This window comes from Melozone crissalis, unplaced genomic scaffold, assembly GCF_028551555.1.
Source record: "Melozone crissalis strain CALT ecotype California unplaced genomic scaffold, PUWL_Pcris_2 ptg000049l_1, whole genome shotgun sequence".
Taxonomy (NCBI): Eukaryota; Metazoa; Chordata; class Aves; order Passeriformes; family Passerellidae; genus Melozone; species Melozone crissalis.
This window is the reverse complement of record NW_026535827.1, coordinates 1091554-1110196: the sequence shown is the minus strand read 5'-3', so window position 1 is coordinate 1110196 and position 18643 is coordinate 1091554. Positions and strand designations below refer to the sequence as shown.

The window sequence follows — 18643 nt, the reverse complement described above, 5'->3', positions numbered from 1 at the left end:
ACCATAGTCTTCCACAGTGGCCTGCAGGGAAATCTCAGCTCTGGCACCTGGTGCACTTCCTGTCCCTCCTTCTGCACTGACCTTGGTGTCTGCAGAGTTGTTCCTCTCACATATTCTCACCCCAATTACATCTGCACAATAACTTTTTTTTGTTCTTAACTACATTATCCCTGTGACATCACTGCCATCTCTGATTGACCCAGCCTTGGCCAGTGGCAAGTCCATTCTGGAGCCAGTTGGCATTGGCTCTGTTAGACATGGGGGAAGCTTCCAGCAGCTTCTCACAGAAGCCACCCCTGTAGTCCCCCTGCTACCAAAACCTGGACATACACACCAAATACACCAGTAATTTCTGAGGCACATAATTTTGCATCTTTTGTGGCCTTTGGCCTGACAGAGATTGATTCTTCAATTCAGCAGCAGAGTGCTTATTCTCTTATGGATGGGGCACTGAATCACTATATGCTCCTTATCCATTTCAGTAGAAACTAAGTCAATTTATCATAAGTGTCTGATGAAGTAGCTCAGGTTGACCAACATGACTTTATTTTGAAATGGATAACAGATCATTTGTTAATTTTGTTATAACTAGAACAAAGGGAGCAACTTAGTAAGCAAATCACTACAGCTATGGTGTCTACAACCTTGGATTAAAAATATTTTTAATCTATGACTTTCAGTCATACTTAACAAGTAGTCATTTTAACACCACCAAAAGTTGTCATCATCAATCTTCATTAGATGGAGCTATGATATGCTAGCTATTTGGAAAATGAGTTCTTTTTCTTCAGTTGGCTTTTTCATATTGACTCTAAAATACTGGTTTCCTTGAAGTCTTATTAGAAATGTGATTGATAATTTTTAATTAATTTCTTTTAAGGTGATGATGATGAGATTCCACAAGAACTGCTACTGGGAAAGCATCAGCTTAGTGAGTTGGGGAGTGAATCTGCAAAAATCAAGGCAATGGGCATTATGGACAAGGTACACCTTCATAGTATTTAACTCTTTTTGAACATTAAATTTTGTTAAACATACAAAAAATTGTGCCCCCTCTAATATTCCACCCTCTTTAGGTATATCTGTGACAAATACTGTGAACAGTTGTGCTACTGCTGAAGTGCTTAAAAAGTTCCCACATCTTAACTGTTACTGTCTCTGAAGCCAAGACTTAAATGGTCCTCTGTGTTAGGGCTGACTCAGAGCGCTATATGCCAATAGGTAGCACATGCCTGAGCAGTAAAATCTAATAATTAATCTACTTTCACAAAAGCACATAATTTGCTCCTTACAGCTACTGTTGAGCAACCACAGTAAAACAGAACCTGCTGGCAAAGCCAAAATATCCACCCTTGCTGATATATGCCATTAGTGCAATGTAAATATCTGATGTCCATCCAGCATCACACTGAGTTGCCCACTCCCTTCCTCTCTCCTAAGAGTCCTTTCAAACTTCAAAGATTTAATGCTTAAGCTGATAATAAGATTAATTTTTTGTAGACTGCATATTGTGATTTCTTTTCCATACTCTTCCCACCTTCTGTTCAAAGGAACTTTCTGTTGGCAAAAACTGTTGGTATCACACCTTTAGAAACAGTATTCTTGCTTTCCTTATCTTCCTAGAACTATTTGCTTTGGGCAGTCTTGTATTAAATTCTTACTTTACCTCCTCATTACCATTTTTTATGTTTATGAAGTGTCTGTGAAGCCACTTATACAAGTCACGCTAAAGGGTTTTCTTTAGTCTGAGATTTAGATGTTCTTCATGGCTCTTTCTTTGTTCTCTCTACCTTCCTTTGTAGCATGATATTAGCCTGTTTCTGTTTCCTGATAGTTCTCACCCTTAACCTCTGTTACCTGTTTTATTCACATACATACTTACATGTATGCATAAAATCAGAATTTTGTTGCTTCTAAAGGTGAGCACCAATAGTATCTGGATGAATGAAACTAATTCTCCTGGAGTTTAGCATATTCTACTGATTATTTAATTGCAATTCTGTAAAACATCAGCAAGTGAATTTGAGTTACTTTTTTCAACATGCTAATTTTTAAAGTGAACTATTATTGAGAATACATCTCCTTTTTATTAGAACTCAAGTATCAGGGAATTTTATTTCTGCTTGTCCATAGAACTTGGATTTTGTCTTAATAAAGATCTATATAGTCAGCTAGAATTTGGGATTGATACTCAGAATGGGTAAATTTCTGTTTCTAGAAGCAAATGCAAAAGCATACAACTATACAACAATAATTACTGTTATGCAATTTAAAATACATTTCTATGTATTTTTCTGGCTGAAAATAAAGTTTGATTGCAGTCTTAGAACATATTTTCACTAGTTTAATTCTGTTATCAGCATTCTAAATCATGCTGTGTCAGAAACCTGACAAATCAAGATCCAATACTTAGATTGGACTTTTTTTCCACAATCTGGAAGCCTTTATGTTCCGACAGTTGCTTGATGTGTTTTGTTTCTTGTTTTAGCTCTCAACAGATAAAACAGTAAAAGTCTTGAATATCTTGGAGAAGAATATTCAAGATGGATCAAAGCTTTCCACATTATTTAACCATGTGAGTTTTCAAATTACATTGTTTCACACCATTGTGTAGAATAGGGTTTTCTTCACTTGAGTCCTATATAGTGATAGTTTCAAATACTGCATGTGTCTGAAATGAATTCCTGATTTAATATGCATGGGCTTAAAAGATTTCCAAATTTTAAGATTTGAAGTAAAATTATAGTTTATATTATTTCAGTATGTTTTACTATAGTAAACATGTATTCAGAGAAATAAGGTTATCTTTGGACCTAATTTTAAATATTGTAGTTTCATCCTGAAATATTCATGGTAACTGGTGTAACTTGCACTATTGGGTATTTTTTTTTCTACTTTTCTATGTCTCCATAAAACATTCCTACCACAGTGGAAGAAACATAACAGCCTGTGCTTTTATACAGGCAAGAAAGATTGTTTTTCTCTGTACCAGAGAAGTTATTAAAAATTTCACTTGGTTTTGCTATTAATAACATTATTACAATATTTCAGTAGTGCTGTGTGGTTATAATTAACCTCATGTATGTTTTATGACTTGTGGAAACACAGAAATACAGAGATTCCATACCCTGTGCTAAATCTAAATCACAGAATCTGCTGAGTTGGAAGGGACCCCAAGGATCATTGAGTCCTTATACGGTCATATTTGATAAGACATGTTTTAAACCCATTGATATAGATGAGTTGGTCTCTGGAGAAAGTTGTATTCTCATGAGTTTTGTGTGACTTAACAGTCTTTTTGTGTAAGAATTCTCTCTAGTGGCAAAAATTAGACTGATCAAGGCAGCAACTGGTATGTATAAGCCACTGAAGAAAACACTAGATGAATGAGTTTAGATTTTGATTAAGGTACATAATTCTCAAATAGAGACTGTGGCAGTCTTCCTTCATAGTGCTTCCCAATGATACACAGAAAGCTTCTTTGTGATTTACCAGAAGAACACAGTGAGATATTGAAGACCTGCAACTTAGGGTTTGTCTTGGTTTGAAAGACAGGTGTCTGCTAAGGAAGGCAGGAGCCTCCCTTGGAATGGAAAATGTAAACCCCCTCCCTCCAAATTAATTATCATTAAGGGGCTCTCAAGCAAATATATGGGAATAGAAATAACAGTTCTTTACTAGTATGTATAATAAAACAAACAAACAACAACAACTACAGCATTAACAACAAACAGAACCAGGAACCCAGCAACAGCCTTCTCGGCCGCAGGCACTTTCCCCTTTGGTGTAGTGATGGTCACAGCTGGCAGGGGCGCTGGTGGCTCCCATTGGGCAGGGCAGGTGCGATGATCCCCATGCGGCTGCAGGGGCGCTGTGGCGCGAGCTCGGGGACCATGCGGTAATGGCGGCTTGACCGAGATGGGAAGGGATGGAAGAGAGGCTTTGTTTCTCAAACCCCTGGGACAGTCGATCCCAGTGCTCCAGCAGGACTCTCAGAAGCAGCAAGCTGGGGCAGCAGAATGTCTCAGCAGGCAGAGGGTGCAGGGCTACAGTGCAGCGAAAACTTGGAGCAGTGCCGAAGAAGCAGCGGGGGCGGGGCAGCGGCAGCCTGGCTCCCAGCAGGGCAGGGAGAGGCAAGCTCAGGATCCCGGGCACCCAAGCAGATGGTAATAGGTCCCTCTTTTAGTGAGGTAGGTGTTAATAAGTTCCCAGTTCAGTGGCTGTTCTCACAAGCAGAGGCTCACCTCACAGCAGAAGAAGCAGCTCCAGGCTGGGCTCCAGCAGCAGCAGCGAATTCCCTTCCCCAAGCAGCAGCTCCGACTGTACTCCTCCAAAGCCGAGAGAGAGAAAGCGCTAGCAGCTGCCCCAGCCCTGTCTTTCACCTGCCCAATTCTTGTGGTATCTCTACCCCTCTGAGAGAAACTCCCAGATAAGAGAACTGCAACCAGATCCCCCCTCCCCTAAGCTTGGCCACTTCTTTTGTTTTTCTTAAGTACCCAAGTGTTAGTGTTTCCTAGCAACTTATGGGAAAAAATTCTATACTAAAAAGGAACAAAAGGAAAGAAACCTGACCCCCAACAGGGTTACAAGCCTTTTACTAATAAAACAAACATTTGTTGATTTCTAAACCAAACTATTTTTGTATCACAAAGGTAATACTGCATTTTGTATGTGTGTAAGTGTGTTAAAATAATGTTATATTTTACTTGGTAAGGAAAAAAAATTAACTTCTTGTTTACAGTCTTGTTTTCTATCACCTGTTACAGAACAATGACACTGAAGATGAGGAGAGATTATGGAGAGATCTTATTATGGAGAGAGTGACAAAATCTGCTGATGCTTGTCTTACTGCTATCAATATTATGACATCACCAAATATGCCTAAAGCTGTATATATTGAAGATGTAATAGAAAGAGTTATTCAATACACAAAATTTCATTTGCAAAACACTCTCTATCCTCAGTATGATCCTGTGTATAGAGTGGATCCTCATGGCGGTTAGTATGCTAAATGTTTTGCATTTTGTTATCATATGCATATCTTGAGGTGCAGGTATTCAAGAACGGTTTTAAGAATCTTGGATCCAGAATTCAAAGCAATTATGAAAATATTAAATTCTTGCTTTCCAGCTGATTTTACTAAATAGTTTTCCTTTTGTAAAAAATTTCATTTACAAAGCTGTAGTCATGGACTTGTTTTGGAGACGTTTTTTGAGGAAGATTATCATCTTTCTAATATCTGATGTGAAATACTGAAAAGATTAAAGATATTTTTTATTTTCTAGGTGGTGTTTTAAGTTCAAAAGCAAAACGTGCCAAGTGTTCCACCCACAAGCAAAGAGTTATAGTGATGTTATATAACAAAGTTTGTGACATTGTCAGCAGTTTGTCAGAGTTGCTAGAGATACAGCTTCTCACTGATACAACTATTCTTCAAGTAAGTTTTATTAGAAAAATTTTTGTCTGAGAATTTTTTCTTTTTCCAGAGACTGTAAAGTGTAACTGTCTCAATGACATGAAATATGAAACCAGTACAAACTTTTGAATTATTAACAGTAGTGACTAGTTTGTTCTGTAGTAATGTTCACATCTTAAATAGCTTTTATTGTACACTTAAGAAAAGTTGAATCTGATTGTATTAAAATATCCTTTAGTAACTTTATTTGTAAACCATATGAATGAATACATGTTGTTGAATACCTTACCCGATGAATTAATAATCTACTTGTGAAAATGCATAAATATCAGTTTAATAGTCAAATATACTTAGAATAACTTCTTTCTGTTAATAGATATCATCTATGGGAATAACACCTTTCTTTGTAGAAAATGTCAGTGAACTACAGCTATGTGCCATCAAATTAGTGACTGCAGTAAGTAATTTTTAATTTACAGTAGTTTCATGTTCTTCTGAGAGTTATTAGGGCATTTATATAGGCTATGTATTTGCTGGTAGAGAATTGGAGCTTAGAACTAATTTTATTCTTGCATGTTTTCACAGTTTGGTATCAAAATCTAGGAACAAAATTTAAGCTACTTGAGCTCCTCGCATTTGCAGAGTACTCTATAGGAAGAAATAGCTTACATAAGCCAAGGAATTTACTTAATTTTGGTTATGCTGTTTAAAGTGTAAACACAAACCCCTTCCTCATCTTAAGAAATCTTAACGGTGTTTTTTCTTACCTCCTTTGTTAAGATTAGTTTATGCAATGGTATAAGCCATAGAACTAGTAAGATAGTTCTATATAATATATAATAGAACTATATAATAGAACAAGTTCTTTTCCTCAGAAGAGGTGGCTATGTGAAAAATTCATGGGGCAGATTAAATATTTTTTCAGGAAAACTGCAGTGCCACACAGATGTGTTTGTTCAAGTGAAAGTTTTTCATCTTTGTAAGGATTATGTACTCCAGTATTTATAAAAGTAATTCTTCCTGAACAAAAGGAGAGGCAAACTCTACCATCCTGACTCCATAAATTGAATTAATATGTCATGTCAAGCAAACATCAAAGCTTAGTTTTCTCACATGTACTCTAAAACTATACATGTGTTCTCATTTAATGTATGTTACCACAGACTTTTGCTCTATACTGGAGTCTGATACCTTAGCCTTACACTGTTTGACTTTCAGTGTATTGTAGTATTGGCAACAAAATTTAAAACACATTATATTTTTAAGAGCTATTACACATTTATGCTATTTGAAGATTAAAAAAGCTATATTTGAAAAGGGTTTTATGTATTTTATAAAGAAATGCCTGCTTTGAAAAAACAAAGCAATGCATTTAAAGCAAGGTATGCATTAAATATATTTTATTTAAATGTCATGTAAAGAGTATTTTTCTATATATAATTTTTAAATCTATTTAACAGGTGATATTTTATGTAACAACAAATAGTTTTTTAACAATTCTGTTACTGTTAAATAGGTGTTCTCCAGGTATGAAAAACATAGACAGCTAATACTAGAAGAAATTTTCACTTCCCTCGCAAGACTACCAACCAGCAAGAGGAGTTTGAGAAATTTCAGGTAAATTCTGACATAGATTGATAATTTGTAGACAGCAACATTTACAGTTTTTTAGATGTAGGATTTTAGGCTTCAGTGTTAACTTGTTCTTTAAAAATCTGTGACTCCATGAGCTATGTTTTGTTAGAGGTTGATATTTCAAGACCACTACAGTGAGAGCAGAATTGTCTGACAAATGTATTTTGTAATAATCACTTTCTTATGCCATCATACTTATGCTTGCTTCCAAAATGTCTTGGTTTGAAAGACAGGTGTCTGCCATGGAGGATGGGAACCTCCCTTGGAATGGAAAATATTAGTCCCTTCTCTCCAAATTATAACTTTGAAATTAAAGGGCTTTCAGGCAAAGATACAGGAAAAGGAATAGCAGTTATTTACTAGTATGTATATGTATAACAAGGCAAACAAACAACAGCAATGGTAGCAACAGCAAACAAGAACAGAAAACCCAATAAACTCTCTTCCCTGCTCCTTAAACTATTTCCCCTTTGGTGTAGTATTGGTCACAGCCGGCAGGGGCGCTGGTGACTCCCGGTAAGCAGGGCAGGTGTGATGATTCCCCCGCGGCTGCAGGGGGCGCTGTGGTGCGAGCTCGGAGACCACATGGGTAATGGCAGCTTGACCGAGACAGGAAGGGATAGGAAAGGGGCTTGCTTTACAAACCCCCAGGAGCAGTCAATCCCGGTGCCCCAGCAGGACTCTCGGAAGTAGCAAGTTGGCATGGCAGGAACAAGCAAAATCCCGGGTTGGTAGATGAGATGTATCAGAAGCTCTGCAGCTGTAGCTGGGAACACGGGACGTCTTGGCAGGCAGGGGATGCTGGGGCTACATACACTGTAGCAAAAACCTGGAGCAGTGGCAAAGATATGGCAGGGGGCTGGGCAGCAACAGCCCCGCTCCTGAGCACAGCAGGCTCTCTTGGGGGGAAAAGGGGCTCGATGGTGAGGGGTCCTTTGTTTGGTGAAGTAGAGTGTTAATGAGGTCCCAGTGCAACGGCCACTCTTATGAGCAAAGCTCCACTCACAGTAGAAGAAAGGCAGCGGGAGATGGAGCCCCTCAGTGGTGACAAATTCTCCTCACGGCAACAGCAGCCTCTCTTCCTGCCTTCCCCAATGCCGAGAGCACAAGAGAGGTAGGGGCTGCACCCAACCCCTTTTCCCCAGCCCGATTCCATACTCACGGTATCTCTGCCCTTCCCAGAGAAACCCCCAGGTAAAAAGAGAGAGTAACCAGCTGCACCCCTCCCCTGATCTGTGACCACTTCTTTTGTCTCTCTTAAGTACATGGTTGTTATTGTTTCCTAGCAACACATTTGGGGAAAAATTATTTTCGAGAAAGAAAGGAAAGGATCCTAAACCCCAACACAAACTAATTGCAATATCTTATCTGTCTCACTAAGTATGTAAATGACTGTAATGTTATTATGAATTCAAAAGTTTTTTCTTGGAAAATGCTTTGGTTCTGTTTAGATGGATTTTATACAATGTCATTGCTAAAGCATAATAGGAAAATTCTGGCTGAATTTCTTTAAAGACATGCTCAGAGCATTCTTTCCATGAAATCAATCTAATACTCCTTTGATTGAGTCTCATTTAGAAACTGCTCAGTTAGCTTTAACTGTCTTTTAAGTGCTTCAGCTGGATTTCGGTGCATCTTCTGAATAATAGTATAGTTTCAGGTGAAATTAGAGAAAGAACCTGACCTGGGATGGATTTTAATTAAAATTGGGTTTGGATGCTGCAAATTATTCTAAAACATTTGGTTTTACTATTGATTTTGTTCCTTGCTTCCATACATCTTTTCCCTGGAGACAGACAAGTTGTCAATGAAATAGGTTGTCTGACCCAGGGTGGATGAACAGGAAATATCCAGGAAAATTAAATTCATGGAAACTGAAGTTGAATTCAGCAATTCTAATGTTAACATGAGTGCTTATTCCTAGTATTTCCTATTGTTTTGTTTATAGACATCAGAGAGATCTAGTAAATAGGAAGGTGTTAGGCACAGGAGCATAAATGGTAGATACCATCTTTGAATTGGGACTTTTACTATAAGGAAGTTACTGTCTCAAGGCCATGACTGCACTGCTTATCTTTAGAGTCCTAGCTCTAACTTGTTGAAGGACATTCCCTGTCTGTGGCTATAGTCATAAAGGGTGCAGCTTACCTAAAATTTTATAGGAAAATATTCTCTCTGTACAAGTAGTTAGAGATAATTTTATAAAGATAATAATTGCAATCTGTTTTGTGTCCAGTTATTATTTTGATAATTTAGGGAAAATTATGTCAGAGATTATCACCTTTTCATATTGTTAAAGGCAACATTAAGTGATGTTGATGAAAATATGGGTAGTAAACACCACACTATTTATCAGGTTAAATCACTTGGAAAGGGAGAAATGTGAGGTAGAGTGTATTCATGCTGATCATACCAACTTAAAAGACAGTCTTGCATGCTGAAGTTTATTGTCTGTTGCACTACCTGAGATTACCATAGGTGTAACTCTTGTAGAAGCCAGTCCAGGTCATGGTCTCTAATTTCTCATTTAAAATTCCTGCACATTTCAGATACATTGAATAATGTATAAGTAATAAATTATTATTACAAAGTTGGTCTATTTTTTTAATGTTGTGTTGGAAATGGATATGGCATTATACAGAATCAGCCTATTAGTAAGTGCCTTTGCATGGATGTGTTTGATTTATTAAATATTTCTGAAGATTTTTCTGCTGCTGAACTTCACAGACATTCTGATGTCCCATCTGTGAGCTCTTTCAGTTCATCTCTTTGGACTGAGAATAATGCTTACCATTTTAGTTAGACCAAATCTTTTACTGCATAAGAGAGCAGATGGCAAGATAAATGTGTATAACACAGATTCCTAGCTTTCATTATTATTTAGGAAAGATGTTATTTAGGACAGAAAAAAAATCTGGGTTTTTTTGTTGTTGTTGTTTTGGTTTGGGGTTTTTTTGTTTTCTTTTGGTTTTTTGTTTAGTTTTAGTGCTAATGCTGTCTTATTAACAGATTAAACAGCAGTGACACTGATGGAGAGCCTATGTATATTCAGATGGTAACAGCACTAGTTCTGCAGCTTATTCAGTGTGTGGTGCATTTGCCATCAACAGAAAAAGATTCTAATTCAGAGGAGGAATCAAACAAAAAAGTAAGTTTTTTTTAAGAGCCATAATTCTTTTTTTTTGCTACAGGAATGACTGTAGGTATAATATTTTATAATGGTGCTCTAGTAATCAAGCCTTTTAATTTTATGTCAGCTCTAATTATTTGATGAATGAGAAAGGCTGGTCTGGAAATTATATTTCTGTGCATGCTAAAATATTAGAAAAATACATCTTGTTATTTTTAGGTGGATCAAGATGTGCTTATGACTAACTCATATGAAACAGCCATGAGAACAGCACAAAACTTCCTTTCTATTTTCCTTAAGAAGTAAGTACTGTTGCATTCTTTAGTGTACTGATGAAACCAACTCCAAATAAAATGTCACACCTTAAGACAAACCACTTTGCAATCCTAAATGACTACTAATAAAGTTACTTATAACAATATATTTTATACATCTCTGAGAGAGCTACCTGTCTGGAAAAAAAAATTTATGGAACAGTCTGCAGAGTTTAAGAACACATTCAAGAATTTATCTGATAATTTATATAGGATCCTTTTATCAGGGATCTTTTACTCATTTGAAACATGGAAGAGAAGGCTGAGTAAATATTTAAGTGATGAAACCAGATTATTTCAGTCATCAAAAGGACCAAAATATAAAAACCCTAAAATTACTTTCATTTAGGTAAAGTTAGAAATGTCAATAGCTCAGCAGGGAAAAAAATCAAACCTGAATAAGCAAAGGATTTGTAAGAAGACCTGAGGTTTTTTATCGTGTTGATTTCTGTTGTTAAGCCAAAACGCTGTTTATGAGCTATCTTGCAGTAACCGTGAGTCTCTGGGCTTTATATAAGTCCAAATCCAGCTTGCTCAGGACTAAAGCCCACACGGAACTGCATAGACAGTCTTCGCTACATGGAGACGAGTATCCACTTTATTAGCTTGAGACAGGACACTTCTGTGGCAGAGACCACCCAAGTAGCAAAGAGGGTGTGGCCCCCTTGCAGTGCAGTTTTATACCCCAGGGAAAGGGGACGGGGGAAGAGGACCGTGGCCAATGGGATGCCATTAGGGCGAGGGGAGGGGCCACCCGTGGGACAGACCACTGAGGGAAAGGGGGGTATGGGGATAAACCATGAGATAAGAAAGGGGGAATAAACCTGACATACCCAGTAAAATTTCCCCATCACCCAAGGTAAAAACACCAACTAAATAAGCTATTTAGTGCACTACAACACCTCCACCTTTTCTTTTAACTAAAATTAGAAGGAAATGTGTTGGACTATTTCTGCTGCTGATTATGAATTTGTCTGCATTTCTCTGCATACTTCTGATATAATTAACGTTAGGGATGTCACATATAGGTGAAACACTATCACATATGTTATCTTTTGATTTTTTAACATTCTGATTTTAACCTTTCTGGAACATAATACTGAGATGCCTTATCACTGTGAGTTAAGTCAGACCAGGTTTAAGGACACAACACCTTCTAAATACCCTACTCTAGCTTGAGCTTTGGAATTTTACCTACTTTGTTTATCCAAGTTAATGCAGACTTTACCTCAAAACAATAAATAAAAAACCTTAGTAACAAAATTCTACTACCCTGGATTAACTGCTTTACTTGCAGTGCAACTTGAAGTGATAAATGTTTGAACTATTTGTCTGTAAATGGAAAAAATCAATTTTTCTGCTAATATTTGGGGTTTTTTTTTTTTAGAATTACATAAAACTGGTTTTCTGGCTAAAAATAGAATTAGTTCTCTTTGCATCAAAAGAAAAGTTTAAATGGCTCTTAAATTCACTTGCAAACATGCATTTTTATTTAAACAGGTGTGGCAGTAAACAAGGGGAAGAAGATTACAGACCACTGTTTGAGAACTTTATTCAAGATCTTCTTTCCACAGTCAATAAACCAGAATGGCCAGCTGCAGAGTTGCTACTTAGCTTATTAGGAAGGCTATTGGTAAGGGATACTTGTTCTTAACTATTATATTAATTTATTTCTTATTACAATGAAATGTGTTTATTTCAGCTCAAACTATTGCAGGAGTGTTTTCTGATTGTTGACACATGCATGCAGCATGTAAGGAAAATCTTACATGTATCACTATTACATAATGCATAGAAAATAAAATTTAGGTCAGATCATTGATATCGAACTTAGTAAAGGTTATATGTATACAGTTTCTCATTAATGTCCTCTTCTAATACTCCATGACATTTTCCACATTAAAAAATGCCATTCTGTAGCATCTAATAAGTTTAGATATTCATAGAACCGTAGAATATGCTGAGCTGGAGGGGACCCACAAGGATTATTGAGTCCAATTCCTGGTCCTGCACAGGACACCCCAACAATCCCACCCTGTTCCTGAGAACATTGTCCAAATACTCCTTGAGCTCTGGCAGTCTTGGGGCTGTGACCACTGCCTTGGGGAGCCTGTTCAGTGCCTGACCACCCTCTGAGGGCAGAACCTTTTCCTGATATCCAACCTCAACCTCCCTGACACAGCTCCAGCCATTCCCTCAGGTCCTGTCACTGGCCACCAGAGAAGAGATCAGTGTCTTCCCCTCCACTGCCCCTCACAAGGAAGTTGTAGACCACAATGAGGTCTGACCTCAGTCTCCTCTTCTCCAGGCTGAAGAGACCAAATGCCCTCAGCCACTACTTGTACGGCTTCCCCTCTAAACCCTTCACCGTCTTCATTACCCTCCTTTGGATGCTATCCAATAGTTTCACTCATATTCATTGGGAATAAAGTCAGACTAATACCTGTAATTATTCATAGAATCATAGAATACTTTGAGTTGGAAGCGACTTTAAAGCTCATCTCATTCCACACCCCTGCAGTGGACAAGCAGGGACACCTTTCACTAGACCAGATTGCTCCAAGCCCTGTCCAACCTGGCCTTGAACACTTCCAGCTATGGGGCAGCCACAGCTTCTCTGGGCAACCTGTGCCAGTGCCTCACCACTCTCACAGGGAAAAATTTCTTCTCAATATCCCATCTAACCCTGCCCTCTGGCAGTGGGAAGCCATTCCCCCTTGTCCTATCACTCCATGCCCTTGCAAATATTCCCTCTCCAGCTTCTTACAGGCCCTCTTCAAGAACTGGAAGGTTCTCTAAGGTTTTATGGACATTCAGGTTCCTCAGGTGGTCATGAGCCTGATCTTCACTTAAAATGGGAGGGACTTTGCTCTCCCAGTCCCATACTTTTCTGGACTATTCCTTTAGCACAGAACCTGAAAACAATTAAGTAGTTTGGTCTTTTATAAGTTTGGTCTTCAAGTAGTACATTTACTTACAGATTGTGACATTTTACAGAATGTGAATATTTTTGTAGTAATTTTTTTTGAGAGTTGTTCTTCAGTATTAAAATGCAATTAATACAGTACTTTGAGCTTTTTATTTGGAAAATATTTTATGGTCATGTTCCTGGTAAAATGCAGCTTTCTTTATACTTGTGTGAATAATGAGGAAGATGTATTATGTTGCTATACTGTTGCAAAGGATATCTGCTTTACTAGATGTCTGGTTTATTTTAGATTTTTAAAAATATATATTTTTATAACAGGCATATTGGTAAGGCAAAAGACTCAATAAAGGAAAAAAACATTATTCTAAAGTAAGGACTGTATCTGTGATGTAATAGTAACATAACTTTAAGCAGCATGAAAATTAGGTGGACTTTTTAATAAGGTCAAACTGTCTTGTAAGAAGAATCCAGGTTGCAGAAATAAATAGTTTTTATAACAGCTTATTCTGCTTTTCTTAGGTTCACCAGTTCAGTAACAAATCTACAGAAATGGCATTAAGAGTTGCATCGCTTGACTATCTTGGAATTGTAGCTGCAAGACTCAGGAAAGATGCAGTCACTAGCAAAATGGATCAAGGTTCTATAGCCAGAATACTCAAACAGGTGTGTGAAAGATCCCATGCCAGTTGGATTCAGATGTATCTATTTAAAAGCCTAAACATTTTAAAGATGTGCGAAAAACTGCAATTATGGGGAATGAGTTTTCATCGTTCTTCAGATTTCTGAATCAAATATACTCAATTTATAAGTATCACATTTGTTAATTCATGTCTTTCTCGCGCCATCTTCCTAGTGATCATTTTAAATGGTTAATTAAAATGGTAAAACCAATTTTCTGGTGAGGATATAGATGAAATAATGGAGTGACAGTTGGATTATATCTTAAGAGGCCTTAAAATATATTTGTGTGTGTATGCATGCATGCGCATGCATGTATGTGCATTTGCTATTGCAAAATGGTAATTGAGCTTATGGCACTCATATAGAGACTTTTGAGAGTTAAACTGTTAGGCCTATAAGGTTAGTTTTTATGTGATAGAACTGATATTGGTTGTGTGTGTAGGGGGGTTGTTATTTTCGTGGGAGATTTTTTACTAGAATTGCATATATCTTTCATTGGAGAATACATATTTGCATTTCTGTTAATGCTCCTTATCAAAATGTTTCCAAATCTGCAAGATTGCCAGCAATTAACAAAGCAGTATGTGCATTTGGGCTCTCTGTAGTACATTAAGAAAATCTTGGGCCTTATGGGTATTTTCAAAAATGTGAACTTGTACATTTCTTATGGTTGCAATACTTTTCTGTCTGAACTATTAATTGTTCTCAGCATGATGAGATCTAAAGTTGAGTAGTCATATCAAGGTGGTTTCCTTGAAAAGACTCCAGATCTACTATATGTATCTTATGATGACTGTTACAGACTTGTTTTGAAGGTAAAACTCGTGCAATTTACAGGCATTCAGATAAAGTATCAAAATTCATCTACTCCTTCATGAGGCTGATACTTCCCATGACTTTTGTCAGTTGGAATATTTGACTATGTATAGTGTCAAATCTTTATGTTCATGGCTTATTATAATTTATACTTCTATGTGCTAAGGGGGTGTAATTCTCTGTTTGCAAGTGATTTTGACAATTATACATTAGACTTCATAAGGAAATACTTTAGAAGAATCTTTTTCTCTTTCCTTATCTCCAGAAGTTATATAATAATATTGAAAGATATTCTAAAAAGATACATGCGTGAGTGGTGACCTGAATTTTTCTATTTGTTTTGAGTTTTTTACAGGATCAGGCGGAAACTAGGCATTGGCATCCACAGAAAATAAAATATCTGTGGGCAATTGAGCACTAAAAGCTTTTTTCACTTACTCAGGAAGCTTAACATAAATGATGGCATTGTGAAAAGTGTATATTATACAGTACATTTACTCAGGGTAGACTGTGTTGTTTATAAGTGATTTGTAACATACGAACAAATTACTTGAAAATGTGCACAACACCTAAGCTTTACTTTGTTGCCCAAATGGCAAAAAAATAAGATCCATTGGTAGACATATTCAGCTCTAATCATTAGAAATATCTTAAATTATTGTTTTCATTCAGAAATGAACTTATATCTCTACAGATTTTTCTTTCCTGCTGAATTGAGTATTTAGATTGTTGGATATTTCCTTCTACCCTCTGATATCATTACCAGGATAATTTCCAATGATCGATGAGTGCTATTAACTCTGTCTGTTGTGGTTTGGACTCATTAATTGTATAATTAGATTTAAGAGAAAATCTGTTCTGTTTTGACATTTTTAAACAGATTTTTTTCATAGAAATCTGTCATAGATTGTCAAGTTGATTTGAACACTTGTGCATGCTTTTCATTAATTTATCTCTTGATAGGCTGATCTTCTGGACTTGTACCTTTTTCCATTTGCTGTTGTTTGCAAGCTATATTATGTGCTACATTTGTGACAAGATTCTCAATCTATGCTGTTCACACACAAGTTGATGGTTCTAAGTTGCAGGTTTTATTGCTGAAGAAGAAAAGTGTTTTGTAGCTGAAGAAGTTTAAGCCAGAAATTATTCTTCTACTTTTATTATCAATATTGAATATGATTTGTTGTGGGCTTCACAGTTTCTTTCTGTTTGTTCTGGGTTTTTTACTTTTTAAAATAGTTAGGCAGTTAAGGTTCATCAAGAAACTTTTTCAGCCTTTTTATCCACAGAATTTAACATTGGTTGAAGGCCAGACTTTCAAATCACAATTTGCACCTAATAGGGCGCCAAATATAAATTAATAAACCTACATTAGCATTATGCCTACTGTAGATGTCTTTTGAATTCTTGAACTGATTAATTTGAGGGGAATAAAAACACTTTTTTCTGCTGTAGCATCAACAATTGCAAGGACCTGCACTTTTCAGTATAATACTAAGGAAAAAAGAATGTTTTATGATTTTGGGTTTATGCTGTTCTTGTAGGTGTTGAGAAAGTTAGTTTCTGATTCATTAACATGTTAATTGATACTGATTTGATCTCTAACCCCTATATGGGGAAAAGTACATTGTCTGATGGTCATATACAAAATCATTGTTCAATTTACGTAGGCTAGAATTATTTAAGAGATCAGGATATACATATTTCCTATAAAATAGCCTCTTGTAAAAAATATTCTGGTTTTAACATTCATGCATTTTAGGTATTTACAAATCTGATGCATAGTTCTCAGAATAATATTTCATATGTAATCCTTTTTGTGCATCTTAAAAGTGCTTCGCAGGAAAATTAATAGCACCCTATTCTGTAGATACACTTTATGCACTAAGTAGAATTTTTATAAAATGTATGTTTGTTCTCAAGGTTTTTGACCTGATAGAAACTTAATTGAGTCTCAGAGAGTATGATTCTTTAGTGCTAGAGTTCAGGGGTGTTTGGGAATAACCTCTGTAAATTCTTTGCTTAATGAATTGAGCATACTTGCTGCACTTTCTCTGTATCGATGCTTTAAACCTGAAAACATTTATACCAAATATTTTGCAGAGGGATAAGTTATTTTTATTTCTTTGATGCTTCCCATATGTTTTTACTGTTGTCTGTGTTTTTTATGTTCATTTGACTTTTTTGCCTTTTATCCCTTGTTCACCTGTAAAGTCATTGTTTCAGAGTTTGAATTTGTTGAGAGAGCTAATGATGCCTTTTATAGGTTAAATCTTTTTTTAGTCTACTATGTGTGATTTCAGCCCTTTGTTTTTCCTTGGGAATAGAGGGTCTTCACACAAGATCATAGAATGAAAATTAATCAAATAAGTCAGTCTGTTTTAAACCAAGTCTTATTCTGCTGTTAATATTTTTTGACTTTGGAGCTACAGTCTAATTTGGTTTAATCTCTATAAAGTTTAGCAGTAATTGATTAAAAAATTGTTAGTTGTATTGATAATTACAGAACATTAATTTCAGTGTATTTTATATGTGGACATACAGATTTTCAGGTGCTAATTACCACTGTGCAATATTCTATTTTAAAACTATCTTTCCATTTCTGATAGGTTTCAGGAGGAGAAGATGAAATTCAACAGCTACAAAAGGCTTTGCTAGATTATCTGGATGAGAACACAGAAACTGATGCATCATTAGTGGTAAATTTCAGCTTTCTGATGTCAAATTTATAGAAAAATAATTTTTGTAACATGCACTGAATAAAACTATTTTTGGTCATACATATTAGAGATTTGATTAAATTGTCACCCTAACGTATAATGTTGATTGTGTTTTCTGAAATATGGTTGTTGCATTAAACTCACTTAATCTCATATATCCGTTAATTTCACTCTTCTACATCTGTTGTTTTTGGTTTTTGTGTATCTTGCTGTATTTCTCCAGTTTTCTCGGAAGTTTTATATAGCTCAGTGGTTTCGGGATACAACTATGGAGACAGAGAAAGCAATTAAATCTCAGAAGGATGAGGATTCATCTGAAGGAACTCATCATGCAAAAGATGTTGAGACCACGGGGCAGATCATGCATAGAGCGGAAACTCGCAAAACATTTCTTCGCAGCATCATTAAAACTGCTACATCTCAGTTCAGTACATTAAAGTACGTTTGAGCACCAGTGCTTTATTAACCACACATTTGACATTTTTAATCATTTTTGATAAACGTGTCCTAATTAAAACTTTGAATTTGTTGCAGGATGAATTCTGATACTGTGGACTATGAAGATGCATGTTTGATTGTTCGCTACTTGGCCTCTATGAGGCCATTTGCCCAGAGCTTTGATATTTATTTGACACAGGTAAACTGTGCTGGAAGTCTTAGTACAGTGAAATGCAGTTGGTTTCTGATTCCAAACACTTTAGTGGTAGTGTACCATATCTGTTCATTGTTGAGCATGGGTATTTAACAGGCCACAATAACACCATGTGCTTTCTGTATGAATGACATAAGTGCTCATATTTCTTTTTCTTGCATACATTCTATATGTCATATTGTGCATACATTATTTTATTTGTTAATGGATGTAGATGGCAAAATCAATATTTTAGATGTACACAGTAAAAAAAAAATTACAGAATGTTGAAATCTCTTACAGTTTCTGCCAGATGCACGCTCATCTGGTGATATTAACTCATTAAATTTATCTTAATTTGAAAATACAAG

General features: G+C 36.3%; 1 protein-coding gene across 1 annotated transcript in view; it reads left to right on the top strand.

Annotated features, from left to right (window-relative positions):
* The window catches only part of LOC128943616 (nipped-B-like protein), a 141508-nt gene that overhangs the window by 98569 nt on the left and 24296 nt on the right, over positions 1 to 18643 (top strand). Inside the window, exons 14-26 of the mRNA XM_054286511.1 lie at positions 881 to 984; positions 2489 to 2575; positions 4767 to 4998; positions 5286 to 5437; positions 5793 to 5873; positions 6933 to 7033; positions 10061 to 10199; positions 10401 to 10483; positions 11996 to 12128; positions 13944 to 14087; positions 17531 to 17620; positions 17865 to 18079; positions 18176 to 18278. Of these exons, the coding sequence (XP_054142486.1) occupies positions 881 to 984; positions 2489 to 2575; positions 4767 to 4998; positions 5286 to 5437; positions 5793 to 5873; positions 6933 to 7033; positions 10061 to 10199; positions 10401 to 10483; positions 11996 to 12128; positions 13944 to 14087; positions 17531 to 17620; positions 17865 to 18079; positions 18176 to 18278 (1664 nt within the window). The remainder of the gene's footprint in view (positions 1 to 880; positions 985 to 2488; positions 2576 to 4766; positions 4999 to 5285; positions 5438 to 5792; positions 5874 to 6932; positions 7034 to 10060; positions 10200 to 10400; positions 10484 to 11995; positions 12129 to 13943; positions 14088 to 17530; positions 17621 to 17864; positions 18080 to 18175; positions 18279 to 18643) is intronic.